Source organism: Sus scrofa, chromosome 6, assembly GCF_054392235.1.
Source record: "Sus scrofa isolate SSC_HxYL_T2T_F1_AM1 chromosome 6, Sscrofa_HxYL_maternal_Yorkshire_Landrace_v2.0, whole genome shotgun sequence".
NCBI classification, from domain to species: Eukaryota; Metazoa; Chordata; class Mammalia; order Artiodactyla; family Suidae; genus Sus; species Sus scrofa.
This window is the reverse complement of record NC_139388.1, coordinates 51187102-51205184: the sequence shown is the minus strand read 5'-3', so window position 1 is coordinate 51205184 and position 18083 is coordinate 51187102. Positions and strand designations below refer to the sequence as shown.

The following is an 18083-nucleotide window of genomic DNA, read 5'->3' as shown; positions in this document are numbered from 1 at the left end:
AAAAGAAAAAAAGGAGGACTAAATAAATAAAGAAAATAAAAATGGTTAAAATGGTAAACTTTATGTATATTTTATTTCACGCACACACCACAAAGCTAAGAGGATGGGGTGGAAAGACTAGCTAGTTAAGGGAGTATAAAAATGGGAGCACTGGCAGGATCCAGGACCCGCTGTGGAAAGGCGTGGGGTTGGCCTAACCTGCTGTCATTCAGTATTCCCATCACAGACCAGCTCCCCTAGCTCTGCCTCTCTCCACATCAAATGATCTTCAGGGAATTTGGCTGCAAGGTTTGCTCACACAGACTAAAGGTAGAGACACAGGACGCAAGTGTTTGGTCCCTTCGGCGGTTCTCATACAATTAATTAATTAATAATGAATAAACTGGCATTCTCATTATTGCTTGACTCCCCGCAGTGAATATGCTGGCAAAAACTCCAGGGACTAGCTGCCCGGGCAGCTCCCATTCTCCTCACGGACTCATGAGACAGCCTCAGGAGCTGTGCAGAGCAGCCACGCTCGGGTGCTAGCAAATGAGCTTTCTGGGACCTCAAGGGCACAGCCAGACTCTGGCTGACCTCTAGGGAGACACTGTCTGCCTTTTCCCAGCAAAACACAACACCCGGTGGCCCCCTGCAGAGACATCTTAGCGCCCACTGTCCACTGCTTGTGTTCTTTGTACATTTGCTACTGTCACCTCGTAATTGGAAAAGGACGGAAAAGGTGGCAAAAAAAGATTTCCCCTAATTCCTACCCCGACCCTGGATCATAGCTGATGACAGAAAACTGTAAACAGTAAATAGTATTTTTCTTAGTCACCATCCAGGAAGGTTGCCAGTTGCCACCCATGTGTATGATTCTGAAACAATACCAGCCACCTCAGCTCTCCCAACACTTGCTGATCGTCTTCATGGGCACCGGGCACAACAAAGATCAACAAAACGCTCCTCAAGGCGCTCGGCCACTGCCAAGCTTGTGTGCCCGGGCATTATACGTTAAACCTCAAGTCATAAAGCCAAGGCCACTGTTGTTTTTCTCTCTTTGCACATTTTAATAAGCTTGTCTGACTTCTGAATGCAAAGCTCAAAGACAAGAGAGGTTACAGGCAGTTTGCGAGGAGACATAAAAACCCAACTAGGATGCAGGGCCTGTCTCTGGGCACAGGCTCGCAGGCTGCTGCTGGTGGCGGTGAGCACTGAGGGCACAGCACATCCTGACAGAATCATCACAATCCAGAGTCTTAACATCGACACCAAGACATCGGGAAAGGATGCAAAAAATCCCGTTACAACGTTAAGGAAACAGCCAATGCAAATCTTCAACAGGAGGAGATCCCGTTGTGGCGCAGTGGAAACGAATCTGACTAGGAACCATGAGGTTGTGGGTTGTGGGTTCGATCCTTGGCCTCACTCAGTGGGTTAAGGATCTGGCGCTGCCGTGAGCTCTGGTGTAGGTCGCAGACGAGGTTCGGATCTGGTGTTGCTGTGGCTGTGGTGTAGGCCAGCAGCTGCAGCTCCAATTAGACCCCTAGCCTGGGAACCTCCATATGCTGTGGGTGCGGCCCTAAAAAGACAAAAAAAGAAAGAAAAAAAAGAAAATCTTCAACAGACCGTTTGGCTGGCCACATCCTCGGGGCTCTGGACCACTTGGGAGGGATCAGGCCTCAGAGGGCCAGTGTCTCACTGCCAGCAGGTCTCGAGGAGTCCCTTGAGGCTCTGTTCAGAGCCAGCACATGCGGTTGTGGCACTTTGGGTTTTTATTTAAACTGGGGAAGCTCTCAGGTTCAACATTATCTTGATTCTACAGAATTTCTCTCTCACTGGTAAAGGCTGGGAGAAGGACGGACTCCAGGAAGTACGTTCCGGTTTTAGCTTGATTCATAACTTGGCTGTCAGGGAGAGTTCCCCAAGTCATTTGTCCCAGAGAGCAAGGAGGGTGGCCCATCTGAAGGGACCAGGAGGACTCTGCTCATGTCAGGTCTGGCGTGGGACCTGCACTCGGTAGTGGCAGAGAGAAAGTCGGGGAGAAGACGCAGTCATGTCCTTGTCCCCTGGCTCCAGTCGGCAGCCTACTCTCTCCTTTCTGGCAAGAGGAGAGAAGGTACCACTGTGAAACCACTGTGTGGACGACCTTCGCACTGTGCCTGTTTCTTCTGCTTTTAAAAACATCTCCCAGTTTCACCCATGAAGAAGTAGTAACGAGCGAAAGGCATTTACATCCCAATTAATAAAGTGTCTCTAGATAATAAAACTTCCCCAACCAGCACTGTCTTACCTGTGACACCAGCACACTTTGCAAGACATTCCTCCTTAGTCATGTAATTATTGTCATTCCCTTCACAGCCTCCATACACAAACTGCTGACAGGATCCACCAGTGACATTGTACCACCACCTAGGGATGGACGCTCGGCATCTTCCCACCACCTTTGGAACTTGGCAAAAATCTAAAGCACAGCAAAACAGAGAGCCATTAGCTTGGAAAGGCAATTCTGGCAACAGAGAACACGCACAGACCTGTAGGAGGAGGCCCACTGTTCTCCAGAGCCCGAAGAGGAGAACGAGAGGCTTAAGTTCCTGAACAGTTCCTCTGTGAGCTGTTTCTTTCTTTCTTTCCTTTTGCTGTTTTTTAGGGCCACACTTGCGGCATATGGAAGTTCCCAGGCTAGGAGTTGAATCGGAGCTGCAATTGCCAGCCTACACCACAGCCACAGCAATGCCAGATCCGAGCCGTGTCTGCGACCTACATCCCAGCTTAACACTGCATCCTTAACCCACTGAACGAGGCCAGAGATCGAACCTCCATCCTCATGGATACTAGCAGGGTTTGCTACTGCTGAGCCACGACAGGAACTCCTGTCACCATCCTGTCACCATCAGGCCTACTTGCCGATTCCTTTCTTGTATAGGAAAGAAATGCATCATCTAACAACAAAGATACTGGCCCACACAACTGAACTGCATTTCAGTTGCATGTCGATTTTGTCCTCTCCCCCCATCATCAAAGACACACGCATAGAGTATAGAAATAGGACTTTCAAAGGCAAAAAAAACAGACTAAGGCAAAAAAAAAAAAGACTTCGGGATCCTTCTGGATATGTGTCTGTCTCACTGAGCCAAAGGGAGCCTGGCATAGGTCAGAGCTGGCGATGCAAGGTCAGGAAGGAAGTGCATGGCCTGGCGCTCTTAGCTCTCCCACCCTTCAAAAGCCCTTTCCCAATTCTCTCTGTCCACTTCATACTCAAATCACAAGAGCCTCAGAAAGAAGCTCCCTCACGCTAGTTCCCTCCACTGCCAAGCATCCAAAGGCAACTCCAGCCACTCCTCTGCTCCAGCACACCAGGTCCTTCTGAGCACACCAAGATGGGTCTGGGGTTCAAGGTGCCTCAAAATCTGGCCCCACTATGGTACATGGGAAACAGAATAATTATTAAATGCCAGCCATATATACATTTGCCTGCATAAGGCCTAGAAATCTGCTCTGTCTCTTAAAAAGAGACAAGCAAGTGCTGGAGGTATCACTTGCAGGAGAATGAAACTTTCTCCTGGAGGAAGCAGGAGGATTGAAAGCAACTTGAAAAGGGAGTAACCTGACCATGTGATTCAGAGTCTGCTCTGCACCACATGAGCCCCTCCTGCGATCATGAGCCCACATCGCCTCTCCCTACACCCTGGCTTTCCTCTGTCTCTGGCATAAGGGCATTCCAACCTGCTCTGGGCCCCGCGAAGGATGCTGGATAAACATCTCAAATAAAAACATCCCAGGGCCCAACACTTGGTTACACGCTGTCATTAACTGCTCCCTGGCTGTTTTCATGTTTGCTAGGTTTACCTCACCAACTAGGGAATGCCTTTTGAAGGCACAGTGGGCAGGATGTGTGTTCCTCTTGTGTCTCTCAGAATACGTCACAGTGATGGGCATGAAACCAAATGTTCCACAAAACATCTATCTATGGACAAAAAAGGCTGTCACTATGCAAAACAAACACCCTAAGGAACTCCCACAAATACCAATAAATTACAGGTAACCAGTACAGCAGAATAAGCATATACTCTGAAGTAAAACATCCTCTGTTCATTTGAAAGCAACCATCACTTCAATCACCAGCTAAAAAGCACCTTATCTGGGGAGTTCCCGTCGTGGCACAGTGGAAACGAATCCAACTATGCACCGTGAGGTTGCCGGTTCAATCCCTGGCCTCGCTCAGTGGGTTACGGATCCGGCGTTGCTGGGAGCTATGGTGTAGGTTGCAGGTGCGGCTAGGATCTGCTGTGGCTCTGGTATAGGCCAGCGGCTGCAGCTCTGATTAGACTCCTAGCCTGGGAACCTCCATATGCTGCAGGTGTGGCCCTCAAAAAGACGATAGACCAAAACAAAACAAAAGTTCCTTATCTGGATACTTCATATGAATGGAATGTTATACTACATCCAGAAAAGGCAGTAGAGATAGGAAGGAGCTTAGTGTTTGCCTGGAGCTGGGGGGGGGGTTGGGGGTGGAGAGTGACCACAAATGGGCATAGGGATGGATCTTTTGGGGATGATGGAAATGTCTAAAATTGTATCATGGGCATAGACGTACAACTCTCTAAATGTACCAAAAGTCACCGAGCTGTACTCTTTTCATGGGTGGAATCGTATGCTTAAAACACATGATTTTACGGTATGTAAATACTTAAATCAGTTTGGTTTTTTTTGTTTTGTTTTATTTTGTTTTTAATGGGCCTGGGCACCTTTGGTTTATATAACACATCAACCAGAACCAACTGGATGTTCACCTGGAGCAGGTATCAAAGGTCACAAAACAAAAACAATCAACAAGGCCCAGGGAAAACATGGCAGGAGAAGAAGACTCTGGTGTGTGATTCTCCCAGCCCACCTGGCTGTCAAATGCAAGAGGCAGCGCTGCTACCAACAAGACAAGAGGGAGGGGACACCCACAGGATCCACCTATGACCCCAAACTGAAAACAACATCAAGGCAGGGAGCACACAACTGTTGCCAAGGTGGCAATGGCCTATCCAACGCCCTTCCAAGCTGAGAGCCCTAGGGATCACTGACTGCTTTGTGTCCTTGCTTCCTGAGCAGCTTCAGGCAGAGCCTTTTAACCAAAAAATCCAAGGGAGGAACTGCACACTGTATGGAATGTGAATTATGTCTCAGTTGAAATAAACACCCGAGAGGGGTCTAACAAAGCTCAAGGCAGAAAGGCAACCACAGCATAAAATTTGGGTGCCAGATACACATGCACAGAAGCCCAAGGGTATGTAAAGAGGAAGAGGAGAAATGCTTATATAGGGACGGATGACAGTTACCTTCATATCAACACTGCCCAGAATCTAGTCCTCGTCTTTGTTGGTTCAGACAGACGCTCTCAGCGCCCCAGCACTGATGAGGCGCAGGGATGCTGATCCTCGCTAACAAGGTGCACAAGAGAGAAAATAACTGCCAAGCAGGTTTGAGGTGTACCAGTGTACCACCTCAGAAAGCACTCTGAAATAAAGCAGGTCACTTGGAGGCAGAGTGAGGAAGTCTTCTCAAGGATTCCTGTGAACATCCTCTCCGCTAGGATCCACCAGGCAGAATAGAGGCTTGCAGCAGACAGCTCAGGGTGTGCTTGGATCAAGAGAGCACGGTCTAGGTCTGCCTCTGGAACATTTCTGTTTCTCCTCCTGTAAATACGTTGGTCCCTTCATTATACATCTTGTGGGCCTGGAAGGCCATTCTGTCTCAAACAACTGCTCACTTCTGCTCTCAATGATCACACATGGATCTCACAGTATACGTTTCAGAAGCAGCCTTATTTTCGGGTTCCTTGGGTGCGGTGAGAACTTTTGGTAAGTTCCTTGGATGGAGGAAACAATTTATGTACAGGGGACAAAATTTAGAAATGTCTCTTTATCAAGAGAGAACTTGGTGAGTTCCCATCGTGGCTCAGCAGAAACGAATCAGACTAGTATCCATGAGGATGTGGGTTTGATTTCTGGCCTTGATCAGTGGGTTAAGGATCCGGCGTTGCTGTGAGCTGTGGTGTAGGTCGCAGATTCGGCTTGGATCTGGCATTGCTATGGCTGGAGCGAAGGCCGGCGGCTACAGCTCCAATTCAAACCCTAGCCTGGGAATTCCCATATGTTGCGGGTGCGGCCCTAAGATGACAATAAAAAAAGAGAACCAGGACTAAAAACATAGTTTGTCTGGAAAGACTGAATGGTGTCATTCTGGTGAAGCTGAGTGACGGTCTATGGGGGCTCACAAACCTACTTTCTTCACTGCTTTGTGTACATTTGAAAATTCCTATAATAAAAAGAGAAAAAAGCTAATCTCTTTTTTACACAAATTCGATTAGAGTAGAAGAGCTCTAAGTAGCATATTGGTTGGCCAAAGCTAGTTTCAACTAAGATGAAATTTACCCACACTCTTACTGTGTCAAGACAGAGTCCCTTCTGCATGGAGGCTCCTTGTCAAATGGAGAAAAAGTCCCACTTTGTCATATGCTTTACCAACTAAATTACTTTTAAGCCTCTGTGATATACATTTTACTTCCTAGGCTTATGGAGGTGAACTCATGAAAAAGGATTTTGGTTTTGTTTGCTTGCTTGCTTGCTTGTTTCAAAAGACAGAACATTCCTTTAGGAAACACAAGCCACACGTATTCTTCACCACACTTCAAATGATATTAATGCATTTTCTTTTGTTGTTCTCTAAAAAGCTTGTACAAAAAGCCAGAAATACTTCACTATGTAAGATGGCTTTCATGACTTATTACTTTCCTTAGGACAATTTCAAAAAAGTTAAAGTACTATCCTTTGGCAGACCCAGCTTAAAATCAGAATGAACCAAAATACAGAGCATGACTTATTTCTTGACACCCCAATTCACTGCCTTCCCCAAGCCTGATGCCAGACACGTTATGTGCACTATTTCTAACAATCACAATAAAACTGTGAATCACACAATAACATCCCCCTTTACAAAAGAGAACAATGGGGCTTTGGGCAGGTTAAGCTAGGAAAGCAGCAGAGCTGGATCTGAATTCACGCTGGTCTGATCTGAGCCCAGGCCCAAACATAATGACCCCTTGGATGGAAAGAAAGAAAAAGCCACTATAGTGACAGGCAGTGGGAAAAACATGAAACTGAAGTTGCCTAAAAGCCAAAACATTCCTCAAAGCTTCATCACAGTGGAGGGCTCACCAAGGCCAGGCCCTCTACGAGGCCTGTTTATGGTCACACTCGATGACAGGGTCACTGACAGCACCAGACCAAAAAACAGGCCAAGGCTGAGGGGGACTTGGTTGGACAATTTTCGGGAAGTTATTCCTTGATAAATAACTGTTATTATTAAGAGATGACAAAATTCTAAACTGGTCTTTTCATGATTGGGAAACAATCATGAAAAATACATTTCAAGTCATTTGTGTGCTTATAAATGCTGGCGCAATTAAATACATTCAAAATTCAGAGTAAGAAAAAACGGGACGAAGTTCCTGTCATGGCACAGCGGAAACAAATCCAGCTAGGAACCATGATGTTGCGGGTTCGATCCCTGGCCTCACTCCGTGGGTTAAGGATCCAGCGTTGCCGTGGCGCCGGCATAGGCCAGCAGCTGTAGCTGATTGGACCCCCAGCCTGGGAACCTCCATATGCAAAAAACAAAAAAAAAAAAAAGAAAGGAGGGAAAAATGGGGAAAAGCTGAAGGGCACCAAATTTGGATACCCTCGCTTCAGAATATGTAAAAACGGAATTCCTGCCTTTAGGCAACAGTAACATTCTCTTGGAACAGCATCAGAAATGGTTAAAATCACACATTAACTGAGATACGACTAAATTACAAAACCCTCACAGGCATTTTGAACATTAGCTATTACAAAACTGCCAAACAAACTGGTCTTTGTCATAGAAAACAGGTTTCTCTGGTTCTGAAGTCACTAGAGCTTTAACAAAAACAAGAAGCAGTTAGCTGGGATGACCTGCTGCCACCTCCTAACAAGGACATTACAGAAATATTAAAATGGCATGACACAAATGTATCTACTTCTCAGCTTTATCAAATTTTAACTTTTTAATTTTTGGCTGCCCTGTGGCATATGGTCAGCCATATGGGGATCAAACCTACACCCTGGTGCTGCAGAGATGGCGCTGATCTATCGTGCTATAGCAGGAACTCCCAAATTCAAAAATTTTAAAGGACCAAAATATGACTGAGCTGAAACCCTTTGTATATCCCCTCACTTCAGTTCCATCTATTCTCTCTCCCCTGAATTAACCACCACCTCGAACTTCCTGTTTTCTCTTACTCACTCATGCTTTTATACTCATTCAGAGTAAGTTTACTTTTAAAATAAGCAAAATAATTATCCTAGATTCTAGTCTCTGATGCACTCTTTACTCCCATGGGTGCTATAAACTGAAAAACACCAACTTCTTACCTCACCGTATCCTAGTGAGAAAGCCCTGGATCCAAGTTCCTGCTGTGGCACATTGGGTTAAGAATCCAACTGCAGGAGTTCCCGATGTGGCGCAGCAGAAACAAATCCGACTAGTATCCATGAGGATATGGGTTCGACCCCTGGCATTGCTCAGTGGCTTAAGAATCTGGCATTGTCATGAGCTGTGGTGTAGGTCACAGATGTGGCTCGGATCTCGCGTTGCTGTGGCTGTGGTGTAGGCTGGCAGTTGCAGCTCCAATTCGACCCCTAGCCTGGGAACTTCTGTATGCTGTGAGTGTGGCCCTAAAAAGGAAAAAAAGAAAGAAATCACTCTGAGAGTTGCTTGGCCTCTATGGAGGTTTTTGCCAGCATTGTTTCCACTGGAACATCATCATTTTTTGTCACAACTACTTTCCCCATTTCTGTAGATAAGCTCCTCTGGCTGCATATCCGGTCTCAACATTCCCACAGTTAGCTCATTCTTCTATCACTCCATTTATGTTTGATTGGAATTTCACTTTTGGGGTTATCACTTTTTCCTCTCTGTTGCAGTTTCGCCCTCCCCCCCTTTTTTTTGCCAATTCTATCAGTTAACTATTTCTTTCTGTAAACTGTCACATACACTGGCAAACAAACAAGGAGGAAACACAACTACAAGCTTTGCTGTGTGTGACCAATCACCATGCGTATGTGTTATTTACACAGTGATTTGTGACCAAAGAGCTAACAGCGGAAACTTGTTCTGTACTCACGTACTCAGTTAATATACTGTAGTAACAAATCTGTGCTAGTTAAAAACCATACAAGGCAAGGACTGCCTCTATTTTAGGCTTCATGGGTCACAGAGTCTAACTACTCAACTCTATCACTGTAGCGTGAAAGTAGCCTGAGACACTTCTATAAATGAAGGACCAAGGCTGTAATTCCAATAAAACTTTTATTGCATATGATTTTTTTGGCCATGCCCACAGCACGGGGAAGTTCCGGGGCCAGGGATCAAACCTGCACCATAGTAATGACCTGAGCCACAGCAATGACAATGCCAGATCCTTAACCTACTGAGCCACCAGGGTACTCCAGGACTCACGTTCCTTAGGACAATGCTGACCACACATTCCTCAAGTTTATCCTTTGCCAAAAACACCACAGCACACCCTTCCATCACTAAAAACTGAAAACTACTGTTTTTCATTAAAGCCATTTAGAGTTCTAAGGATAACGACCAAAGGGAAATGATTTGCTACAATAATCCTCTTGAACTAATCCTCAGACATCTGAAAATACTACTTTACACACACACACACAAACAGGAGAGCAGAATTCACTCCTCAGTATGAAAAAGCAAACAATGAGAATTCCATGGTACTAAACCGAATGCACAAAACTCCCTAATATCTTAAGCAGTACTAAGCAGCAAGTGTTTGGTGAAGAGCTAATATATGTAAGTGGAGTAATCATGTAATTTATTTTCCGGATCAAGACACTTTACAGAGTGAAAAGGGGTGTTCTTAATAGTTACCCTGGGAAATACGGTGGCATAAACCAGAACCCTCCAAGGTAAACTGAGCTGTGTAGACATTCTACATAGAAGGCCCTTGCCTTCCAGGGGTTCACAATTAAGGTAGAGCCTTAAGACTGGCTTGGATAGAAGGAAAAAAAAAATATCATACCTGTGGTAAAGTATTACAATCACACCGTAAATCAAAGGGCTTATAACACACAAGGTACAAAGGAAATGAGCAAAGGCTCTGGTATAAGGGAGAGACACAGTAAGAAGAGTCATTTGGCAAAAGGGTGTGGAACGGGTTAGAGAATCGGGCCTGCAGGAAGCTCTTGCAGTAAAGGAGCAGCGTGTGCAGGACTCCCTGGCTGCCTCTTCCTAGCCCGCAGTGTTGGGGTAGGGGTGGGGGGCAGCTTTCCCAAACTCCCTGGACACATATTTCCTCCTTCATAACAAGGGAACAATAATGCATGCAAGAAAAATGTATAAACCTCTTAGTAAAGCTGGAAATTGAAGAATTCTTCCATTCAGCAAGCCCCATATTCTCTGTTTTAGGCCTGAATAATTAAAACAAACAAAACAAACCAAAACACAGATTTTAGAGGCTTGCAGTATCTAAATCAGACCCTTGGGAGGCTTAGGAAGATAAGGCAAAGCTCTGATTATAGACTTATCATAGCTATGACATAACTAGGAATATGTGTTTGGTCTGTGCTCTCCCCCAGCCACTCCCATATAAAGTTCTTAAAATCCTTACATTTCCTGGAGTTCCTGTCATGGCGCAGTGGCTAATGAATCTGACTAGGAACCATGAGGTTGCGGCTGGAATTTTCAAACCTACCCTCTATCCTCCAAGGAGGGGAGAAAGATAGGATACCGAATTAATAATCCATCATGCCTACATGATAAAGCTTCCAGAAAATACCCCAACCAAAAAGGCTGGAAAAACTTCTGGGCTGGTGAACACATCCACATGACAGAAGGGTGGCTTACCCCTAAATCCACAAAGATGGAAGCTCCTACGCTGGGGACCCTTCGAGACCTCTCCTGCCTTCATTTGGCTGATCATTTGTATCTTCATAATAAACTGGTACCCTTGTTTCCCTGAGTTCTGTGAGCCATTCTAGCAAATTATTGAACCTGAGGAGGTTATGAGAACCCTTGATTTATAAAGCAGGTTGGTCAGGCTGACAGGCAACAACCCTGGACTTTGATTGGCATCTGAAGTGGGGAGGGGCAGTCTTGTGGGACTGAGCCCTTAACCTGAGTGAGCAGGGTCTGTGCCCACTCCCAGCAGTTAGTGTCAGAACTGAGTTAAATTCTGCCAGACCAATCCATGTCTGCTGAGAATTACTTGATGTGGAAAAACCCAGACATCTGGTACTGCAAATATTCTGGAGTAAATGAGAGGGTTTTCTCCTTAAAAATCCTTTTAGGTTAAGGTGAGAGCTGAGAATAACTTGAGGACATTATAAATACAACTCAGCCCAAGCTGAAGTGAAGGCCTCTCTGTGTGACTTATACACATTCTGGATCTGGTTAGTATAAAAATGTTTACTGACAAGTGTCTTAGCAAAAAGTCCTGTTTTGTGACATCTTTACTTTTGTTTCCTGCTGTGGAATGCACCTTTTATTAATCTTGAGGCTATCTTTTTTTTTTTTTTTTTTTTTGCTTTTTAGGGTCGTACCTTCAGCATATGGAAGTCCCCAGGCTAGGGATAGATTGGGAGGTGCAGCTGCTGGCCTACACCACAGCCACAGCAACGCTGCATCCTAAGAGTGTCTGCAACCCACACCACAGCTCACGGCAACGCTGGATCCTTAACCCACCGAGCAAGGCCAGGGATCGAACATGCATCCTCAAGGATACCAGTCGGATTCGTTTTCCACTAAGTCATGATGGGAACTTCAGTCTTGAGGCTTTCTTGACAATGGCCTGTATGGGAAAGGGCCTTTGCTCAACGTAACTTGAACTCACTGGTTAGGAACAAAGTGGGAGATTCAATTGGCTTTCCCTACATAGGTCCCACCGAGATAAATTCTGTGGACTTACACAAGGGACTTCTTTTACACATGGACCAATGCCATTAAGAAGGTTGTGAGGGAGTTCCCTTCGTGGCTCAGTGGTTAACGAACCTGACTAATATCCATGAGGATGAAGGTTCGATCCCTGGCCTTGCTCAGTGGGTTAAGGGTCTGGTGTTGCCGTGAGCTGTGGTGTAGGTAGGTCATGGACGAAGCTGGGATGCCGAGTTGCTGTGGCTGTGGTGTAGGCTGGCGGCTATAGTTCCAATCTGACCTCTAGCCTGGGAATCTCCATATGCTGCAGGTGTGGCCCTAAAAAAAAAAGTGTTGTGAAAATTAAAGGAGTTTCAAATTCCACTGTAAGTGCTTAAAACACTTGGCATAAAACTGAATAAATAGCAGGTATTATATTTTTCTGATGATCAGACTGATATAGGGGCAGTGGGAATGAAGATAAAGAGGATGACACCTTTCACTAGAAAGTCCCACTGGTGACTAACAGGATATAGGGATATGGAAAACCAAAGTACAAACTCAAGTCAATGACTTCATCAAACCAACTGAACCGCTGCTCCTTCCCTTTGTTTTTCCACTGTGCGACCATCTGCCATGCCTGAAGATACAAAAATCCTCATCCTCACCTACAGTAAGACGACGGCAAACTATCACACAGATCCAAGTCCTGCCACACTACAAATCAGGAGATTGGGGGTTAGATTTGGGAAAATAAGAAATATTGTGTCTTGGTGGAGTTCCCATCCTGGCACAGCAGAAACTAATCCGACTAGGAACCATGAGGTTGCGGGTTCGATCCCTGGCCTTGCTCAGTGGGTTAAGAATCCGGCATTGCCGTGAGCTGTGGTGTAGTTCTCAGACAAGGCTCAGATCCCACACCGCTGTGGCTCTGGCTGGCAGCTATAGCTCCAATCGACCCTTAGCCTGAGAGCTCCATATGCCGCTGGTGTGGCCCTAAAAAGCAAAAAAAAAAAAAAAAAAAAAAAGAAAAGAAATATATGTCTTGGTTATCCATCAAGCTATCTCTTCATCAAGGAATGAGAGAAAGTTTTCTGTGAGCGAAGAGGTACTGAATATGAGGGAGGTATTCCAGGCTGTTTTTATTTTACTGTACCAAATTCCGAAGTTGACATTTATGCTATAATCTATCTTATTTCAAGGTGATCTATAAATTCAGCTATTTTGGTTAGTTGGATAGGTTCTACATACTTGAGGGCTTCTGTTTCTAATACAGAAAGCTGCTAACTACCCATGTCCTCTATGTTCGGGTGCCTGGAAGTTGTCATTATTAGGATAAATAATTCAGAAACTTTAAAATAACCCTGGGTATTTATGAGGAAAGAACATTTACAGTGACATATCCAACTTAAATTATAAGGCTCATAAAATCTTGGTATTTTAGATATTTAGGTTTACGTTCCATCAACTATCAGCACAATGCAAACCACCACTCCTACCCACTGTCACCTCATATTCACCACTCAAGCAGGACTAAAAATTCTACCCTTACCTAAATCTGCAACTTAGAAATTACAGTGGTCCATCTGAATAATTTGGAAGGAAACAAGTAGTTTCAAAGTCTTTCATGGAACTGTGTTAATTCATTAATTCATACACAGGGGCTTTTACCCTTTTTTTTTTTTTTTTGCTTTTTAGGGCCACACCCCTGGCATATGGAGTTCTTGGGCCTCACCATTCTTTCATAAGACGTTTTCAGAAAGATCTTGTCAGAACAACATGTGAAATGACATTTGTGATCAATTTCACACATGGACGTCCATAATTCATACACCAATGCTTCAAAGGTCATTTGTGAAATTTTTTGTCTTTTCTTCTTTTTTAGGGCCGCACCTGTGGCATATGGAAGCTCCCAGGCTAGGGGTTGAATTGGAGCCGTAGCTGCCACCACCACAGCCACAGCAATGCGGGATCCAAGTAGCATCTGCAGCCAGCACCACAGCTCACAGCAATGCCACATCCTCATCCCAGTGAGCAAGGCTAAGGATTGAACCTACGTCGTCATGGATACGAGTTGGGTTACTGATAAGCCACTATAGGAACTCCCTGTGAATTCATGAGTCATGTGATTAGTGGGCCACCCAGGCCTCCTGGGGTTAATTAAGTCATTTCAGTGTGACCCCTTCAGGGTTCTCTCCTGCCTAGCATTAATCAGGCTACCTTATCCCTTATTTCCTCCCCGTTAGCCTCAGGACACCTCACACAGAGGTTTGGCTTCCTGGCCAACCACCTGAGATAAGCCTGAGTGTGGCAAACGATTCTGGGGAAAGATAAAATGAGCAGCAGGTGGGGGAGGAGCTGGGGGAATGGGGAGCAGTTTGGCTTTCTCTACTACAAGCCAACTTCTCAAATACCAGTGGAGGAACTAGTGGCAAGTATCCCCTTTCCCGCAGTGGACTTAAAGGCAGGTCCCTCAATGTTTTTTAGGGACTGTTAGCATTTGAGCCTCAAAGGCAATGCTTTTAGTACTAAGCACATCAAACCTTACCTTTTTTTTCTTTTTTTTTGGCCACGCCCTAGGCATGTGGAAGTTCCTAGGCTAGGTATCAAATCCCAGCCACAGCAGTGACAACACTAGATCCTTAACCCACTGTGTCACCAGGGAACCCCCCCTTTTTTTAATTGAAATATAGTTGATATATAGGGGTACAGCAAAGTGATTTAGTTAATATAGATATATCATATACATATATTTTTTCAGTTTTTTTCCATTATAGGTTATTACAAGACATTGAATATAGTTCCCTGTGCTCTACAGAAGATACTTGTTTATCTATTTTACACAGTGTTATCTGTTAGTCTTAAATTCCTATTTATTCTCCCCCTTACTTTTCCTCATAGTACTCATCACCAAGTATCTATTCATTGCTCATTATTTATTGTATTATCTTCTCATTACAATGTAATTGTCATGGATTAGAGGCAGAATGGTTATTCGTTTCATTCAGGGCTTTGTTTCCAGGGCCTAAAACTATGCCTAGCACTCGGTGGGTGTTTAATATACATGTGTTGAATAAATGAGTGAATAAATATTTCAAACTGTCCTGGAACCAAACTGTCTTGTCTGCAAGTAGAACAAGTGCCTTTTCTGCGAAGGACAATGCTACAAGACGCTACTCTGGAGAACTCCCAGCTGATCACCAACAGCAGCTGCACAGTCACTCTTATTTGTTACCATCTCTTTGACCGCCCAGTTTACAATCATCCATGGGGATGAGAAGAGAAAGGAGTAGTGACTATAACATGCTTTTTGGAGACCTGCTCTCTCAAAGTTGTGGGCAGACTAATTAATCCAAGAGGTTGATGCAAACACATCACTTAAAGTGCGATGGAGGCTCTCACAAGAATGCTGCCGTGCTTGTCTACAGTGGAAATTCCCAAGAACAATCAAAAAAGGGCTATGAGCCAAGGAACCATGAATACCAGCTCAGATGCCCAAAGCTGGGCATAAGTTATTGGCAGCAGGAACTACACTTAACTGACCACACTCAAGAGGAATTTTTGAGGTTCTATTCTGAAAAGAGATGTATTATCTGTCTTTGTATTGATCCAAATTATATATTCAGAGGCACCCCAAATACCAGGACTTTTCACTATAAGAAGGGATTAAAAAAAAAAAATCATGCATGGAGTTCCCATTGTGGCTCAATGTAAATTAATTTGACTAGCACCCACAAGGATGCAGGTTCAATCCCTGGCCTTGCTCAGTGGGTTAAGGATCTGGGGCTGCTGTGAGCTGTGGCGTGGGCCAGTAACTGCAGCTGCCGATTCAACCCCTGGCCTTGGAACCTCCACACACTGCAGGTGGGACCCTAAAAAGGAAAAACAAACAAACAAAAACAACAAAAAAAGAGAGGTGACAGTAATAAAAAAATGACCCAGAACTGAAAAAAAGAAAAAAGAAAAACCATGCACATTTGTGGCCACCTGATAAGGAGAGTTTCCTAACAATAACACACATACACACACTCACTGCACTGTACAATATACAAGGAGCTATTATCTTTTATCTGTTTACTAAATGAGGCATATTCTTAATGTGGGAGTCACAACTTAAATGCTGAGAAGATGCAGAGGGCAGGCCAAGTGAATAAACACACACTGAGAGAGTAAGTAGTCTATGTCCCGCGCAAAAGAAGCACTTGGCACCAGCCCTGGGTGCTACCCGGGAATACTGCCATCAGATCTTCATGTTTTTCAGGCAAGGTCAAAATCAAAATTTTCCATAAAAAAATTCTCAATTCTAGGAACTACAAGTCACATCAAGCCTGTTTGAGGCCTTGTGGGAACAGTCAGTTTATAATCTCTACGTGCTTCCATAGCAGTCTGGCTCTCTCCCTGAATGCTAGAGACACCGGGCGCAGTACCAGCTTCCCCCACCTCTGTCTGCAGAGGTCTGGAGTCAGGACATGCTGCCAAGCCTCCAAGTGTCCCCTACATCCCACACCCCTCCCTATCTGCCCTCCACCACCCAGCGTCTCAACAACACTGTCAGTCTCCAGACCAGGTCACTCTCCTGTCACTTCCTTATCACATCAGCCCCAACTTCCTGAGGTACTTTTCATCCCCAGATTTCCACTTTGTCACATCTCCGTTCCCCAGACTTCTGGAGTCTCTGATACTCATGACTTAAGCAAAGTCTCTCATTTCTTCAATTTCTTCTCTGAACATTCTTGTCACTCTCTTATTCTAACTGAACCCAGCTCTCCCCTGAGGATACAGCTTTCTTGTGCCCTTCCAAGTGGGTACTGCTTCTAACCATTCTCTCTCCATATCCCAGTCATGAGTCTCATCAGAGCAAATCGTACTCCACACCTCATGCATCACTTGCTGACCCAGAGCACTACTCCTCATGTCTCAGGATTTTAGCTCCTGGCTCACTGTCACTCCCTCTGCTGCTTCCATCATCATTCACGGTGATTTCCAGATCCTGGCAGGTGATCCTCCCACCACCCAGCCCTCTTTGTTCCTAGACCTCCTCTCCTCCAGGGATCTGGTCTTCCCCACAGCCGCTCCCTCCCAGGTCACAGCTAGACCTTCTCTCAGTAGCTGAGCCTCTCCAGAACATCCGTTTCATACAGCTCGCTCACTGTCCACTGCAGCCTTTCCCTCTAGTCCATTCCCTTCAAACCTCAACTCCAACAATCCACTGGCTCTACCACCTTTCCACTAGCCCTCAGCCGCCTCATGTCTTCACAGAGATTATTCCTTGACGAACCATTATGATCACCCCCTCACGCACACTCACTGCACACTCCGCCTCTCTGCCACACTCATCTGGAGGCACCTGTGCAGCTGTGTGTGGCTGGAGAAACACCTCACTCTTAGTGAATGACTCTGCTTCCTGAGGAAAATCAAAGCAATCAGAAGGGGGGGGGGATCAAAACTACCTCCTGCCCCAAATAAGCTGCTGAAAGCCTTCAGACAAACAGAACTTTAGATAAGGAAGGGCATTAGGTCACCCAGCCAGACAGGGGTACTTCAGAAAGGTCAGCAGGTCCAGCCAGCTGCAGCAGCTGCAGAAGAAACTGGGAACAGAAAAGGCCTCTGCAGCCAGACCTGGCTTTGTCAATTACTATTGTACCTTAGGCAAGATCTGCAGCTTCACCACCACACCAGGTTGTTTCAAGGACTAAATAATGCACATGAGCTCAGAGTAAGCAATAGACATTAGCTGCAAACTCACTTTTAATAAAACCCCAGGCCAGGTAACTGAAACTCCTAACACAAGTAATTCCTCTAAAAAAGTCCAGAAAGGGAGTTCCTGTGGTGGTGCAGTGGAAACGAATCCAACTAGGAACCATGAGGTTGCGGGTTCGGTCCTTGGCCTCGCTCAGTGGGTTAAGGATCCAGTGTTGCCATGAGCTGTGGTGTAGGTTGCAGACACAGCTCGGATCTGGCGTGGCTGTGGCCGTGGCATAGGCCACTGGCTACAGCTCTGATTAGACCCTTAGCCTGGGAACCTCTATATGCCATGGGTATGGCTCTAAAAAAGATAAAAAAAAAAAAATCCAGAAAGGGGTAGTTCCAGTTTGTGGCTCAGTGGGTTATAAACCCAACTAGTATCCATGAGGATGAGGGTTCGATCCCTGGCCTCCCTT

The 18083-nt window shown here is 45.3% G+C and overlaps 2 protein-coding genes across 3 annotated transcripts in view; both read right to left on the bottom strand.

The window, feature by feature from the left end:
* The window catches only part of NFKBIB (NFKB inhibitor beta), a 1076695-nt gene that overhangs the window by 508615 nt on the left and 549997 nt on the right, over positions 1 to 18083 (bottom strand). The window lies entirely within an intron of this gene.
* Positions 1 to 18083, bottom strand: part of SPINT2 (serine peptidase inhibitor, Kunitz type 2) — a 28763-nt gene that overhangs the window by 7186 nt on the left and 3494 nt on the right. Inside the window, exon 2 of one of the 2 annotated variants that reach the window (XM_003127108.6) lies at positions 2273 to 2443. The exons of the other annotated variant lie outside the window; for it this stretch is intronic. Within the exon in view, the coding sequence (XP_003127156.1) occupies positions 2273 to 2443 (171 nt within the window). The remainder of the gene's footprint in view (positions 1 to 2272; positions 2444 to 18083) is intronic. 2 annotated transcript variants of the gene reach the window in all.